The 17164-nt window shown below is 41.7% G+C and overlaps 1 protein-coding gene across 7 annotated transcripts in view; it reads right to left on the reverse strand.

The window, feature by feature from the left end:
• Nucleotides 1-17164, reverse strand: part of ADGRB3 (adhesion G protein-coupled receptor B3) — a 600799-nt gene that overhangs the window by 209317 nt on the left and 374318 nt on the right. For all 7 annotated transcript variants that reach the window (XM_054023981.1, XM_054023978.1, XM_054023982.1 and 4 more), the window contains one exon: nt 13846-13889. In XM_054023981.1, coding sequence (XP_053879956.1) covers nt 13846-13889 — 44 coding nt within the window. The remainder of the gene's footprint in view (nt 1-13845; nt 13890-17164) is intronic.

A 17164-nucleotide genomic window follows, 5' to 3' on the forward strand; every position in this document is an offset into this window, starting at 1 on the left:
TATGTGTAATTACAAGTCACAGTGAAAATAAGGCTGCATCCACACTGTGGTGTATCAGTGAAAGGCTCTGCCAATGCCTTTCCACTGCCAGAATCTTTCCCTGTGGTGAGGAAGGGCTCCAATAGCAGGGAGCTGCTGGAACCTTTCCCAGCTGCCTCCCTTCTGCCAGAGCCTTTCCCTGCAAAGGGGAAAAGCCCCAGCAGAAGGGAGCTGGCAGAGGCTTCCCCCTTGCCAGAGTCTTTTTTTGGGTGGGGAAGGGCTCCAGCAGCAGGGACCTGATAGCCTTTCCCCACTGCCAGAGCCTTTGCCTGCATAAGGGCTCCAGTGCTCAGGGCCGGATCTAGGCACCAGCAAAGCAAGCAAGTGCTTGGGGCGGCAAGTTTGCAGGAGTGCAAGAATCCAACATGAGAGCTGAGAACCAACAGGGAGCCCTGGGAGCTAGTTCCTTGGTTAGCTCCCTGCCTATAGAGCCAGCCCTGGTGCAGGGAAATAACTACATTTCCCAGTATTCCCTCGGCCGCAATTAACAGCAAAGGGAGGGGGAAGGAGTGTAGAAAACTGAAACCTCATGCTGCAGCTTGCTGTAAATGTTAGGAACAGAACCAGCTCTAAGTTTTTTGCCGCCCCCCCACCACAGCCCTGGGCTCCCCCCGCACCCTTGTGTTGCCCCAGCCCTGGACTCTCCCCTGCCCACACCCCCGGCTGCCTCATCTCTGGCCCCCACCTGCACCCCCCCCTGCCACCCCAGCACTGGGCTCTTCTCCCCCCCCCCCCGCACCCTCTGCCGCCCCAGCTCTGGCCCCCACCCACACCTCCTGCTGCCCCAGGCCTGGGCTCTCCCCCTACCCGCATCTCCTGTCACCCCAGCCCTGGGCTCTTCTCTCTCCCCCTGCACCCGCACTCCTGCTGCCCCAGCTCTGGCCCCCACCTGCACGTCCTGCCGCCCCAGCATGGGCTCTTCCCCCGCCCCCGCACATCCTGCCGTCCCAGCCCTGGGACCTCCCCCAAAGAAAGAATTGGGTGGACTAAATGGACATTGCACCACTCTATCTGAAGCCTAGCAAGGCAGGTACGTGGATCCCACTAGAATTTAAAATGAGAAGTAAGGGAGGGGAGGTTCTACTAGACTGGGCAGCTTTAGATACAGTACCAGGCACATAAGAGGATTTACACTTCTGAGCCATGGAAGCAGCAATTGACTTTTCTTTTCCAGATTTAGCTAATATTCAGAAAGGGAATCCAGCACCTGCCTTCCAGATTTGAACACCCTCAAAATTCAGGAGTGCTCAAGCTCAATTTGGGCAGCTGTTACTTCATTTCTCCCAAATCAAATATACTGATCCACTGTAACTTGCTGTAGAAAAAGTAGGATAAAATTGAGCAATAAATGCTTCCCAGTGGTTATTAGGACTGGAATTGCTATTTTCAACAGCCATTGCTTTTTTTATTATTAATTATTATTATTATTAAATTTTAGTTTTATTTGTTTAAAAGGAAGACAGTGATATTGCATTGGCAAATTCCCCATAGAAACAAAGAATGGAACAAAAGAATAATAAAGGCACCTCAACTTTTCCTCATTTATGTAGGACAGTCTTATAATATGCCTCTAGGTAGCCTTCAATCATACAAGCTGAAAATTGTTCCACTTTACTGCAGTTCTGTAACCATATGGGAACCAATCCTGTCTGTGTTCTGTGCACATCCAAAATTCCTGCTGAATGACCTGCCCTGGGAGCGAGTTACCAGTGATCCAGGGCTGGGGCGGCAGGAGGGTGTGTGTGGGGGGAGGGCGGGGAAGAGGGCAGTCAAAATTTTTTTTGCTTGGGGCAGCAGAAAACCTAGAGCCGGCCCTGCCAGTGCTGGAGAACTGACAGAGCCTTTCCCCATTGCTGGAACACTACTGCCATCCCCTGACCTTTTCCCTGCTGGGGGAGTCTATTCCTGCAGAGAGGAAACTCCAGCAGCAGGGAGGTAAGGGGACACTACACGGCTATAAACAGCAGTGTAACAGGAAACATATGTCAACCTAACAGGGAGCAGAGGGGGGCCAGCCAGCAGGGAGCCCATGAGCCTGTGGGGCAGCCAGGCTCCCAGCAGGGAGCTTCCAGTGGAGCTCCATACACTTCCCCTTCTTAGGTCGGTGGAAGCGCTCTTGGTGAGGACATGCATCACTGACCCAAGGAGGGTAGTGTGGACATGCACCACTACAGTAATTACTAATATAGGTTGACTTACATTTCTAGTGTAGACATACCCTTAGTAAATGCATCTTAGGCATATGCCTTGATTCTAAGAACAATTTTGCTGATGACATAGTGGTAGTTGATGAATCAATGGATGAGCTAGTTGCAGCACTTAAAACCCTGGAAAGCTCAGTGGCAAGAATTGGCCTGAATATTAATTGGGGTAAAACAAAAACTCTTCAAATCAGCAATTTCAAACAGTCTGAGGGCTTCAGCATCTTAGTGGGACACAACCCAGCAGAGAGTACTGGGGATTTCACTGGATCTGTTGGTGATGACATGGGTGGCTTTCAGAAGAACTTAAAGCCCTCACTGCAAAAGCATCTTCAGTAATGGGGTGCTTCATCAACAACATCGTTTGTGAACCAAACACCCCGATAAGCAGAGAGATGAAGCCGAGTGGTCCGTGTTTTGACCTGTGGGACTGAAACATGGCCTCTCATTGTCAATATTGAAAAGAGGTTGGATACCATTGCTGAATGATCAAAAACATCATATGGTGTGAATTCAAGTTGAATGAAGAGATCAGTGTTCTAACTAAACTGGTCCGGCTCTCTCGAACAGCCACCCAAAGTTCTTTAGGTGGTATGGACTTCTGCTCTGAATGGCTACCAACTTCCCTGTGAGAATCTTCTTTGACTATGACTCAATGAAAGAAGGATGGAAAGACCCACTAGAAGACTTAAAATATGATGGCTGGACAGTGTCAACAGACACTAGTCCTTCACAAGCACTCTACACTGTAATGTGACAGATTTGATTCAGGACAGAACATCAGAGAGTCACATAATGTCTTTGGTGGCCTCACTGTCCAAGTGACATCATGAGAACTAACCCCTCCACCTAGGTACAGTGTTTTATTCACCACAGTGTCAGAAGAGCTCTCGGCAGAGATATATGCATGTACTGTGTTTTCCTACTAGTTTCAATCAAATTCCAAGACCAGGTAGTAGGCACAGATGCCGTCCCCTCAGCATGCCACAGTGACCATTAATATGTAAAATAGGGACTCTAATTGAAATTTATCTCCTATCTCTCTTAGTTAAGCTCATGAATTCACCCTTTCCATTTTTATTGGAAACACAGATGGTACAATTAAATTGTGATACACTTCTGTCCTGTCCTCATCCTTACTTCAAGATATTAGACTATTATCTTCTGTTCTCATATTGCACTACAAACCCACCAACAGATTAAAGTCAAGTAAGGATGTTGTGTTTCAAAATTGAAGATTATATTCCAATCTTTAAAACTCGAGAGCAAACCTGCACCAACTAACCCTTTTTTATCTACATTTCAAAATTATACCTGCCTGACATCTCAACCCCCCCCATTATTTTTAGTTCCCACAATATATATGTATACACAAGCAATAAATAGCAATTGTGTTCTTCACAAAATGAGATTGATTCATCACTTAGCAGCAGTAATTAAAAATTATCAGCAATGATGAAATTAATTTCCTCTTTTAGCTGTAATTCTTAGCAGGAAATGCATCTCCCTATTCAGAGAAGTGTAGGTGTTACTGAAAGGCAGTGTGCCAATAAGGGCCTAAATTATGAATTCCTCCCATATATACTGATTCATTTTATAATTATTTAAATCAAAAAGATCTCTCTCTCTTTTTTTTTAAATAGAAAGCCTCAATTTTCTCTAGTAAAAGATGTGCAGAATGTTAGTGGAATAAGTTCTTCTGCATCACAGTATAATGTTATTAGTCATCACAATCATGTTTTAAAAAATATCCATAGTAAGGCCTGATTCCCACCCTCATCCCTGCATGTTAAGCAGTAACTTATTGCCTGATACAAGCCTACTCAAGTGAATGGGAGTCTTTTTATTAACTTCGGTGGACTTTGGGTCAGTCCTTCTATTCCACAAGTATCTGCGCACTGAAATCAGAGGGGCTACTTGCAGAGTATGTTACTCCTTAGAACTGGGGTCTTAGTTGAGCACTTTTCTGCAGGACAATAAGAAATTTCTGAATATGTAATGTGGTATTTACAGATTCATCCATACAAAGTTCTATAAAGCTATTTATAAAGATAGTTTTATGAGGGAACAATTATCTTTTAAGTAAGGTACATTTATAGTTAACTTGGCCATGGAGAATTCATAGATTCATAGATTCTAGGACTGGAAGGGACCTCGAGAGGTCATCGAGTCCAGTCCCCTGCCCACATGGCAGGACCAAATACTGTCTAGACCATCCCTGATAGACATTTATCTAACCTACTCTTAAATATCTCCAGAGATGGAGATTCCACAACCTCCCTAGGCAATTTATTCCAGTGTTTAACCACCCTGACAGTTAGGAACTTTTTCCTAATGTCCAACCTAGACCTCCCTTGCTGCAGTTTAAACCCATTGCTTCTGGTTCTATCCTTAGAGGCTAAGGCGAACAAGTTTTCTCCCTCCTCCTTATGACACCCTTTTAGATACCTGAAAACTGCTATCATGTCCCCTCTCAGTCTTCTCTTTTCCAAACTAAACAAACCCAATTCTTTCAGCCTTCCTTCATAGGTCATGTTCTCAAGACCTTTAATCATTCTTGTTGCTCTTCTCCGGACCCTCTCCAATTTCTCCACATCTTTCTTGAAATGCGGTGCCTAGAACTGGACACAATACTCCAGCTGAGGCCTAACCAGAGCAGAGTAGAGCGGAAGAATGAGTTCTCGTGTCTTGCTCACAACACACCTGTTAATACATCCCAGAATCATGTTTGCTTTTTTTGCAACAGCATCACACTGTTGACTCATATTTAGCTTGTGGTCCACTATAACCCCTAGATCCCTTTCTGCCGTACTCCTTCCTAGACAGTCTCTTCCCATTCTGTATGTGTGAAACGGATTTTTCCTTCCTAAGTGGAGCACTTTAAATTTGTCTTTGTTAAACTTCATCCTGTTTAACTCAGACCATTTCTCCAATTTGTCCAGATCATTTTGAATTATGACCCTGTCCTCCAAAGCAGTTGCAATCCCTCCCAGTTTGGTATCATCCGCAAACTTAATAAGCGTACTTTCTATGCCAATATCTAAGTCGTTGATGAAGATATTGAACAGATATCATAAACACAAACATGGAAGCTTTAAATCTGGGATTGACTCATCAGTCACAAGGAAGGTGGACTTTGGGTGGACTTTTATTCACTAGGCTGGAAGCCAAAAATTTCTAAAAGCAGCTATAGTTTAAAAGCAGCTCAGCTCAAGACAACAAGAGTCTAATTTTCCTAAAGGTTGGGCACCCACTATTCCAACTTAAGTCAATGTAACAGGCAGAGCCTCGGTTGGTGTAAGCGGTTATAGTTCCAAAGAAGTCAACTATATTCATTTTTGTACACTTTTGTCATTTTCAATAAGTTTTTATTTTACTTATAGAAAAATGTAGCCCTGTTCTACTGCCCTTTTGGCCAGAAGAATACCATTAAATATTACTTTACATGGACATGTAAAGTAAGATTTGTGCTATTTTTTTTTCCTCAAAAGTCACCACTGATTTTGGGTGTCTCAATTTTAAGATGTTCAGTTTGAGACACCTTTGTCTTGATTTTCAAAGTCTCTTCCTGAATCTTTTCAAAAGGTGGCAAAACTGGCCTGAAAGTAAAAAGCAAAAAGTGATTTAGACCCATTATCACCCAATTTTAAAGAAGAAAGAGAGGAGGCGGGAGAGACAGATCAATGATCCATTTCAATTTTAGCAACACGAAATTATCATGCTAATAAGTTATAAGTCTGTGGGTACAGTAGAGTTATGAGAAACCATTTACATTGCAGGCAAAACTGTGGGAAAATCTTGTTTTCACGTTCATTTTTTCTAAAAGAAGCTATTTTCACTTTAAGAAAAATGGCAAAATGAAAAAATGCACAAATTTGAAAAAAAGCCAACCATTATTGGAGCTAGTAGATTTTTAAAAAAATATTTTTCGCCATGAATATATTTTTACTGGCAGAAACACCAAAATTTTGGCCTGGAGTGAATTCCTGAAATTTGTAGAATATCACAATTCATTTTTTGCTTGCAGATATTCATAATTTGCCACACATTTAGGGTAAAGGTATGAACTCCTGTCAGTGTAAATTAGAAATGGGTGAACCTGATTGGAAAAAGAAAATGGAACAAATCAGACTGGCCAAAACTCACGCCGAACCTGAACAAAACCTTTAAGGTAATAAAAAAAATATTTAATTGCTTCTCTGGTGCCCTCCAGACAATTGGGTATTCAGGGGCACATGGTGCTATGACAGATATATGCCATATGGACAAATGAAAATGTGCCATACTGTTATCTCATCTTTGCTGCAGAAATTGGCAGGGAAGGACCACCAAATGGTAGTAATCCTTTCCTTAACGAGTCAAGGGCGATTTTAAGGGCAAGCAGCAGATGTGACATATTGCCTGCCAAAAAGTAACACCTACTACTAAAAGAAAAAATATTATCTGAGTTTTTAAAAAGTTGGTCAGTGCTCACTGAAAACCATGTGATGCATTATGTCATTCTGTCTATCTATGTACTCATATTGCCCAGTTCATGATAGTGGCAGAGTACCACTCCATCATTAACAGATTTTAGCCTCACAACCCCCAGTGAGGTAGGGAAGCACTATTACCACCACTTTACAGATGGGGAACTGAGGCACACGGTAGATGATGTGACTTGCCCAAGGACATAGAATTATAGAAGATTAGGGTTGGAAGAAACCTCAAGATGTCATCTAGTCCAACCCCCTGCTCAAAGCAGGACCAACACCAACTAAATCATCCCAGCAAGGGCTTTTTCAAGCCTGATCTTAAAAACCTCTAAGGATCGAGATTCCACCACCTCCCTAGATAACCCATTCCATTGCTTCACCACACTCCTAGTGAAATAGTGTTTCCTAATATCCAACCTAGACGTCTCCCACTGGAACTTGAAACCATTGCTCCTTGTTCGGTCATCTGCCACCACTGAGAACAGCCAAGTTGGGTGGGGGGGGAGACCAAAATTGGATGTTGTACTCCAGATGTGGCCTCACCAGTGCTGAATAGAGGGGAATAATCACTTCCCTTGATCTGCTGGCAATGCTCCTACTAATGCAGCCCAATATGCCGTTAGCCTTCTTGGCAACAAGGGCACACTGTTGACTTATATCCATCTTCTTGCCCACTGTAATCCCCAGGTCCTTTTCCGCAGAACTGCCGCTTAGCCATTCAGTCCACAGCATGTAGCAGTGCATGGAATTCTTTCATCCTAAGTGCAGGACTCTGCACTTCTCCTTGTTGAACCTCATCAGATTTCTTTTGGCCCAATCCTCCAATTTGTCTAGGTCACTCTGGACCCTATCCCAATCCTCCAGTGTATCTACCTCTCCCCCAAGCTTAGTGTCATCCGCAAACTTGCTGAGGGTGCAATCCATCCCATCATCCAGATCATTAATGAAGATGTTGAACAAAACTGACTCCAGGACAGACCCTTTGGCACTGCACTAAAATCCGGCTACCAATTAGACACTGAGGCATTGATCACTACCTGTTGAGCCCAATGATTTCTATCCACTTAATAGTCCATTCATCCAATCCATACTTTTTTAACTTGTTGGCATACATGTCATACAGGGAGTCTTTGCCTGGAATTGAACCTAGGTGTCCTGAATCCAAGTCCAAGTCACTTGTCCTACCCACTAAATCACCCTTCCTCATTTTTATAAGATCTCCCAAGGAATGGTAAGTACACATAGCTCTTGGTTAGCTCACTTTCACTGAAGCATTGGTTGAGGCATAAGCAAAAAATGTATCTTTTTAGTAGGACATCTTAGATATTAAAATAGGATCTGCTTACAACACTGAAAATAATGCCCAAGTCTCTTTTTACTCCCAGTAGCTGGAGTCTTCCACTACTAAAACTATCTCATGTGAATGAAGCTGTGACTTTGTTCACTTTAGTTCCTTTTTTTCTCTTGCTCCAATGTGATTGCCATAGGCATATGTATGTAGTTAAACAGCTAAAGCCAATGACTGACAAATGGGCCAGTTTCTTTTGCATGGAACCACATTATTTTCTTTCAATTATATCTGAGGTCATTGACAAACTCGAGGTGGCCACTCTTACATTAGCAATGCATCACATAACATTCATCCATACTGCTCAATGTCATGCTGGGACATCTCTTTGAGGGGCATCTAGTTAGATGAGTGATTAATTAACCCTTCCACTACCTGCAGAAGACTCCTCATGACTCAGTTGCATATTGGGCTGAGAACTTACATAGGAGCCAGCATGAACACTAAAGTCTTTGGCAAAGGAAGATGTTTTTTAGACCAGGGAAGAAGAGCCAGTTTGAAGACACGAAAAGAATAAAGGTGCACATAGGGAATGAGTCTTATATGAGTACGATCTTGCAAGAAAAATAAAATTATCCAAAGTGGTATTTATGAGTGCTGTGCAATTTCAGACTTGAAATTCAAAACACTCAAATTTTTGTGAAAAAGAATGTCTTTCCAAATGCTATATATTAAAATTTTAAATTCAGTTTTTGTCATTTTTGTTAGTACATATTTAAATGCAGGTTTTGTGGGCTATTTATTAGTTTTGAGCTGGGCTGGTTGAGTTTTGTCACATTTCTCCTGGTTTCTTGATTGACTTGACACAGCCAATATTCTCAGGAGTATCGGCAGAAGACATTTGGACTAGTTTTGCTGAGCTAGCCAATAAAACCCAACTTCAGATCCCTTTGTGAGTTACAATAGTTTTGCCCTGCCCCACTTATGCAAAACTTCCCTAAGGCCAGCCTCACTGGCCAGAGAAGGAGCCTCTCAGCATAGGGGAAAATCCTCAGATAGCACACAGATAGCATAAAAGCTCCCATGATGTTATCCCTCTCTGCAGCAAGCACAGGGATATAGCTTGGACATCCTTCAGAGATCCCCAGATGCCATAATGGGGACCAGACCTAAACAGAATGGCTCCAGCACTGGAGGAGTGCAAAGCTGGAGTATAGTGACCTTTCACTGCTAAGCTATCCTCATCTAGACACACCAGGATTCAGCCTTAGTACCTGATACTTTTCTAGTATATGAGATTCTACATCTATTATTTCCAGTTCCGAACGGAACATAGAGTCTTCCAGAAAGATCAGAGATTTCCTCTGTTCTGTTGCAGCATCAGAGGATTTCTGCACAAAATGGAGAGTTGGCAATGTTGATTCTACATACAAAACAAGGAATAGGCATTTCTCCAAAAGAGCTACCAAGGCATAGCAAATGGATCCTGGGAGCCCAGGGCAGGGGTCATAGCAGAGTTCCTGCAACACTGGTCATCTCCTAGCTAAGCACTTCTATTGGTAAACCCCAGTGAACTGATGTGCAACTTTAGCTCTAGTTTAACAAATGTATTCGGGAAGGTCGAACAATCAGGGAAGCCGATATCGGAATTAGAGGGTAGGCTGATGGTGGTCCTAATTTGAAGAGGGAAATTCTGATGTCATTTCATCTGGGGACATATGACTAAGCCTCCATTAATAGCGAGAAGGAACAGGAAGGTAATGAAGTGTCGTGACTCAATGTCAGTGGCCAAGGTGGCTGACAATGGATGGAGAAACAGTATCAGGGCAAGTGCCTTGGCCATTCAGAAGACAGGGAAACAGCTGCAGCATCATATGTACCAGATTGCTTCTGAGGCTGTTATTTCTTGCTTCCCCCCCTCCTTATCATTACTCAGGTTGCAACACCAATCTAGGAGAGGTTACAAGTACTTTGGAGAATAGTATTAAAATTCAAAATTATCAGGACAAACTGGAGAAATGGTTTGAAATAAATAGGATGAAATTCAATACGGACAAATATAAAGTACTCCACTTAGGAAGGAACAATCAACAATTTGTTGCACACATACAAAATGGGAAATGACTGCCCAGGAAGCAGTACTGCAGAAAGGGATCTGCCAGGGTAGTTAAGCACTGGAACAAATTGCCTAGGAACGTTGTGGAATGTCTGTCACTGGAGGCTTTTAAGAACAGCGTAGACAGACACCTGTCAGGAATGGTCTAGTTATTATTTAGTCCTGAATTCAGTGCAGGGGACTTGACTGATTATATATTGAGCTCCCGTCCAGTCCTACTGAGCATAATTAAACCACTAATTGAAATTAAGAAACATTGCCTTTGGTCAGATGAGTAAAAGATTATGAAAATATCACTTATGCATACCTACCAAATTCATGGACATGAAAAACACATCACAGACCATGACATCTGGTCTCCCCCCATAAAATCTGGTCTTTTGTGTGCCTTTATTCTATACTATACAGATTTCATGGGGTAGACCAGTGTTTCTCAAATTGGGGGTTCTGACCCAAAAGGGAGTTTCAGGGGTTTTGTAAGGTTATTTTAGGGGGGTTGCAGTATTGCCACCCTTATTTCTGCACTGCCTTCAGAGCTGGGTGGCTGGAAAATGGCGGATGTTGGCCATTTGCCCAGCTTTGAAGGCAGTGCTCCACCAGCAGCAGGACAGAAGTAAGGGTGACAATACCTTACCATGTGGCTGGAGAGTGGCGGCTGCTGACTGAGAGCCAAGCTCTGCAAGCAGCAGCGCAGAAGTAAGGGTGGCAATACCATACCATGCCATCCTTCTGCACTGCTGCTGATGGCGGCTCTGCCTTCAGAGCTGGGCTCTTGGCCAGCAGCCCCCTTTCTCCAGCTGCCCAGGTCTGAAGGCAGTGCTGAAGTAAGGGTAGCAGTACCACAACCCCCCCCTACAATAACCTCCCCCCTCCCCCGAACTCCTTTTTGGGTCAGGACCCCTACAATTACAGCATTGTGAAATTTCAGATTTAAATAGCTGAAATCATGAAATTTACTATTTTAAAAATCCCATGACTGTGAAATTGACCTAAATGGACTGTGAATTTGGTAGGGCCCTACTTATGGACAGTTTATTCTATTTATATCACTGTTGGCTTTTTTGCACTTTCTTCTGAAGGTCAGTGCCAGTCAGGACACTAGACTAGGTAGACCACTGGTCTAATCCAGTATGGCAAGCCCTATGTGGACCAATTTTCAGACCACTGATACTGTATCTGTAAATGGCACTGGCACCGAACAGTGAGAAAGGTACCCTCATTGTAGCAGTGTGTTATATTGCACACTGCTTGTTAGCTGTTGCACATGGTGAAGGATGTGAGGTGATAGATGGGTGGTTGACTGGTTCCTCTCCTCCCTGTGTCTTGAATGAATATGGGTCCAATGTACTGCTTGCAGTTTGTGACAGCAGTTGCTTTAAATCTTTCTTTGCTCATGTGAAGGAATTTGGTGGCGAGGAGAGGATTTCTTTTTCAAAAGCTTTCAGACAGTGGACCAATTCAGCTCAGAATTTCAATCAAAAATACTTTATATGTTTTCACATGATTTGCTGAGAAAAACATTCAGCATCCCAAAATTTTATGGAAGGCCAAAACTGGAATGAAATGCAGAGGTTAAAATGGTCACACAAATTCCAGAGAAAAAAAATAAACTTCCACTGTCATACATTCTGCTGTTGATGCTTCTCAGATAATCATCTGGGAAAGTGGAGACACTGAAGGAATAGCCAAACCTCTAAAGAACCCCATTCTAAATCAGCATAATAAAGGTACTGCATATTTTGGAAGTGTCAGCCAAAACGAATGCTGCACCACTATGAGAAATTGTATTTTAACATATATAATTCATGCTATGATCCTTTATGTAGTTAGTTGTACCTGTCTTAATGTTATGCAAAAACAATAACTAGATGCAGATAGACAGACAGCAAGCCTGTCAGCCTGATAGATAAAAGGAAAGCCTTCTAAAAAGTTATCTAGATAAAAAAAGTTATATAATTCTATTCCACAGATAGGAATGAAATAAAACATAATTTCTCCAAACACTTAGACATACCACACATACACCCACATAATAAGAATAGTAGAAGAAAGATTCACCATAAAAATGCAACAAGAATGCACAGCCAGACTTGATCAGACAGCTCACAGTATAGATTCAGGGGCTTCTCCATGAATGTATGAAGAAAGAGCTATTAATCATTGAACAATAGCCTGTGCAGAATGTTTAAAATCCAGGAAAAGAAAGTTTCACCCACTTCTGGAGCATATATTAAATTGAGAGCATCACCAGAGAAACATATAATTTACCACATATGGAATGGTAGTGCATTGAGATTAAGATCTGGGCAACTTGCCAGGAACACGGTTAAAAATTTCAGCAGTTATAGCTACCTGATGTAGATGGTAAAGGCAAACATTTACCGTATCTGAAAAACACTTAATTTAAAGCACCTTTTTTTTTCTGTTGTGGAACAGTGATTAGCTAAGCATCTTTTACTAAATGCTGTCTACTTTCTTGTTGGATTGATCCCCAAAGTTCTTGTGAAATTTGAGTTGTGAAGAACTTAGCCATTTTTGAAGAATGTGAGCAGAACAGAGCTCCACATGATTTTCAACACTAGATCAGACCATTTATCCATAATATCTGGTCTCCTGCTTCTGCAATAGCAAATTCCTGATGCTTTAGAGGAAAGTGAACACAAAACAAAACACAAAACAAGCCAACAACCCAAGGCACCCAGCTAATTGTATAATGTTGTACATATTTATTTATTTAGATTTATAAATGATAAGAATCTGTCCATTGTGCTGGGAGCTTTTGCATTAATTTAAAACTCACAACATTAGAATACAAATTCCATACATAATATAATCAAATGGACTCAAATAAAATGCCCCAAACACAAGTAATTATCAGGCCAAAAGAAAGTCATCATGAATCATAAAATGCCCTCACAGTTAATACTAAGTCCCTAGATCCCCACCTTTTCCAAAAATGACTGGGGGGAAATATTTTGGGGAACTATAGAGCAAATGACTGCTTTTTGTACCTCTGGTAAGTGATCAGTTTACATGCAGAAGCAAGACAAAAAGTACCTTCTCATAAAAGAGTGTGCCTATACATGCATACCAGATGGTGGTGAAATCCATGTGATAAATTGCAAAGCCATATAAATTGTATTTATCATGACTCTTTGATGGTCCCACCTACTGATGAGTAATATATCTCCCACGGTATTCCCAATATTTCAAACCTTTCAGCAGCTTCAGCTTCCTCAGCCGCATGGGTATATCTCAATTAATCAATTCCCTTTCACTGCAGGGGCTCAAGGACTGGTGCATCTCAGTCCCTTTTATTCGCTGCATGTGGCACATAACAGACTAGTCTAATATAGTCTGTAATACTTTGGTCTAATTTGGGTTGTTGGGTTTAGTGTGTGGGCATTTGGTAGTGTTGGTGGCTTGTGATATACAGGAGGTCAGATTAGATGATCTGGTGATCCCTTCTGGCCTTAAACTCTATGATAGTTGTTGGTGAGATATTCTGTTAATTCAGGATTAATAACAGAAAAAACAAACAAACTGTCTTTCAAATCTGCATTACAATATGACTGCAGGGTATGGAAAGGAAATAATTTCACTCTGTGAATTGCACATTTTCCATGCCCTCATAATGACCACTGTTGACTGTCTGGCAAATTAAATATTTTTACGTGTTTTGGAATATTTAATCCACAGTAATAGAAGCAAACATCTGTCACTTACATTCTCGAATCATCCCACAGCACACAATAGGGATTCAATGTGCCCTAAAAACAAACAAACAATACCATTAATTACTGGTGTACATAACCAATGAAGTGCTCACCCTGCAGTCCTAGTTCAGGGCCTGATCCTAAAAGATCACCCTCAGTTTGAAGAGGTTTGAAATCAGTGGGAGTGAAAAATAAATTGAAGTCAGTGGGAGTTGAGGCACTTAGCACTTCACAGAGCGCACTCAGCACCTTGCAGTATTGAACCTATCGTCCCTACTCAGGAAACAGTCCTGAAGATGTCTTCATGAAGCCACCTGGAAATTTGACTAGGAAAGGACTGTGGTATTGGGTCCAAGTGTGCCAGTTACCTAAACGTGGAGCCTGCCCAGTTCATATTCTTTAAGTAATTTCAATTTTCCCCCTGTATTCCACTCCAAAAAGAACGAATAAAAGACTCTCAAAATGCTGCCCATTCAGGTTAACCAATGGATTAGTTATTCTCAATAGGCAGAATTTTAGGTCTTGTCTGCACCCAAAGACGGTATTAATTTACCAAAATCAGCGGAGCAACTTATGTAAGCTTGCTAACCTATTAAGGAGGGCTTTAAACTAGGTTCGCTGGGGGATGGTGACTTAAGCCCAGAGGTAGGGGAAGTGGGATACTGGGAGGAAACACAAGGAGGAGGGTGCAACAGGGAAAGCCTCCTGATGCATACTGAGAAAGTAGGGCAATCGGCTAGTTATCTTAGGTGCCTGTACTCGAATGCAAGAAGCCTGGGAAACAAACAGGAATAACTGGAATTCCTGGCACAGTCAAGGAACTATGATGTGATTGGAATAATAGAGACTTGGTGGGGTAGCTCACATGACTGGAGCACTGTCATGGATGGGTATAAACTGTTCAGAAAATATAGGCGTGGGAGAAAAGGTGGAGGAGTTGCACTGTATGTAAGAGAGGCAACAAAAATGATTAGGGGGCTGGGGCAGAAGACTTATGAGGAGAGGCTGAGGGACCTGGGCTTATTTAGTCTGGAGAAAAGTGAGGGGGGATTTGATAGCAGTCTTCAACTCCCTCAAGGCGGTTCCAAAGAGGATGGAGCTAGGCTGTTCTCAGTGGTGGCAGATGACAGAATAAGGATCAATGGTCTCAAGTTGCAGTGGGGGAGGTCTAGGTTGGATATTAGGAAACACTATTTCACTATGAGTGTGGTGAAGCACTGGAATGGGTTATCTAGGGAGGTTTTTGAAGCCCAGGTTGACAAAGCCCTGGCTGGGATGATTTAGTTGTGGTTGGTCCTGCTTTGAGCAGGGTGGTTGAACTAGATGACTCCTGAGGTCTCTTCCAACTCTAGTCTTCTATGATTCTATGTTTTTTAGTTGGTGCATCCCCTTTTTGTAGACACTCCTAATTCTATTTCAGAATATTCACACTAGGGGGTTGAGCTGATTTAATTACATCAGTTTCTAAACTGATTTCGTTAAATCAGTACCGTTTTTGTGTGTAGATAAAGCCTTATCTGTGCCTAGATTGAGACTCCCGATTTCTGATGCCAGTTCTTGGGCCCACACACTTTAAAGTAGCCCAGCTGACTATTGATCACAACAGGCCATCCACCAGTGGAGAATAGCTGGGGCACAGTAACACTTTTGCCACATTCCCATCCTGCCCCTTACAAGGGCCCAATGCCAAGGCTGCAGGAGGAGGAGTTCACTGTAGAAACTGGCTACACTGGTAGATTATTTAATGAAGGGAGAAAATTAATGGCCTTCTGGATCTTTTGTGCCATTAATGGTAAAAGGGCTAAATCATAGCAAATATTCTACTTTTTCATGCTGAGTATTAGCCCAGCTCAACTCCCATTGACATCAGTGGGAGCCTGGGCCCTAAATCTCAGTTTCTTACACATATTAAAATGGGCTAATATTCCAGAAAATTGAAGGCTCTTTATTATTGCTCTTATTTCCTTCTGTCCATTATGAAGTTAAGTGACTAAAATTCAAAGTTTGGGCCCAGTCCAACAAATCTTTTTTTCAGGCTAAGTGTACATTAACTTTATTGAACATTTTGATTGAGTAAAGACTGCAAGACTGGGCTACTGGTTTGTTGTAAAGATTGGGTATGCATGAAGTCACAGCTACACAAAATACAATAGATGTATAATACAGAATAACAAACAAAACTGCAGATATCTAAAGGAACAGATTTCAAGGTTCTGTTTACATGCACAAGACATAGTTTGTCATGATGTTCATATAATGGTCTCCTAGACGTCATATATAGCACTTTTGGCACAGATATCTTAAAGTTAGGAATCAATTAAAATAGACACTGGGCACAAAAGCACAACTCCTCCAACAAATGGAAAACAAAAACAATGGAAATTGCAAGGAATAGTTTAAAATGATCCAGTTATTTTCATTTTTATATACTAATCTTAGGATCGTATTGAAAAAGTCAGTTTTACAGGTTGGCAGTGGACAGTATTTTTAAAGAAGCACTTTTACACACACATTTTATTCCACAGCTGTTTCAAACTGTAGAAACTATTTATTAATATTAATGAAAGAAAATATTCATTTGTTAAAATTCTTCTATCACCCTTTTTACAGAGAGGCATAGCTTTTTCTTCCAGACTCCAGTAACAAACATATTTAATGAAGTTCTGATCTTGTAGTTCACCAGTTTTGATGACTGTATTAAATGTTCTGAGTTTGGTATAATTATTTAAAAATACATGTAGCACTTTAATTTCACATCGCACCTTACAAACATAGATAAGTGACTAAAAACACATAACAGGCACCTACAGAGCCAGTGTATGCATCTTGCACCACTGGCCCAAAGCATTCTGAAACATCAGTAGAAGAGAATGTGGAAGAATTAAAATTGACAATAACAGGAACATTAGAATAAAAGAGGATTCTGCAGCTTGAAAGTGTTTTGAGACTTGAAGTAATCTGCCTATATTCATTCTTATGCAGTCATGATCATACTTAAAATCTATGCCTAAAACCGATGCCAGTATACATTCATGTAGCTGTGATTTTTTTTCTGGTGATGGACAGCCTACAACATCTATTTCCATACTGCAAGGAGAAAGGACTTGAAAATACTTTGAGAAAAAGGTGACTGTTCAGACTTAGCTAAAAAAATTATTTTAAAGAAGAACATTTCAAGCAATGCCCAGTAACCAAGGCAAATAGAGGACTCTGTGGGAAGGTTTAAGGAAATGATAAATCCATGTAGTTTTTAGGTCACATATCTGTGGCCCTTTTGGAGCTCATTCACATGGAGAGGGGAGTGTGTTGAGTCACCATAGAAATGAATA

The sequence above is a fragment of the Malaclemys terrapin genome, chromosome 3 (assembly GCF_027887155.1).
Source record: "Malaclemys terrapin pileata isolate rMalTer1 chromosome 3, rMalTer1.hap1, whole genome shotgun sequence".
Lineage (NCBI taxonomy): Eukaryota > Metazoa > Chordata > Testudines > Emydidae > Malaclemys > Malaclemys terrapin.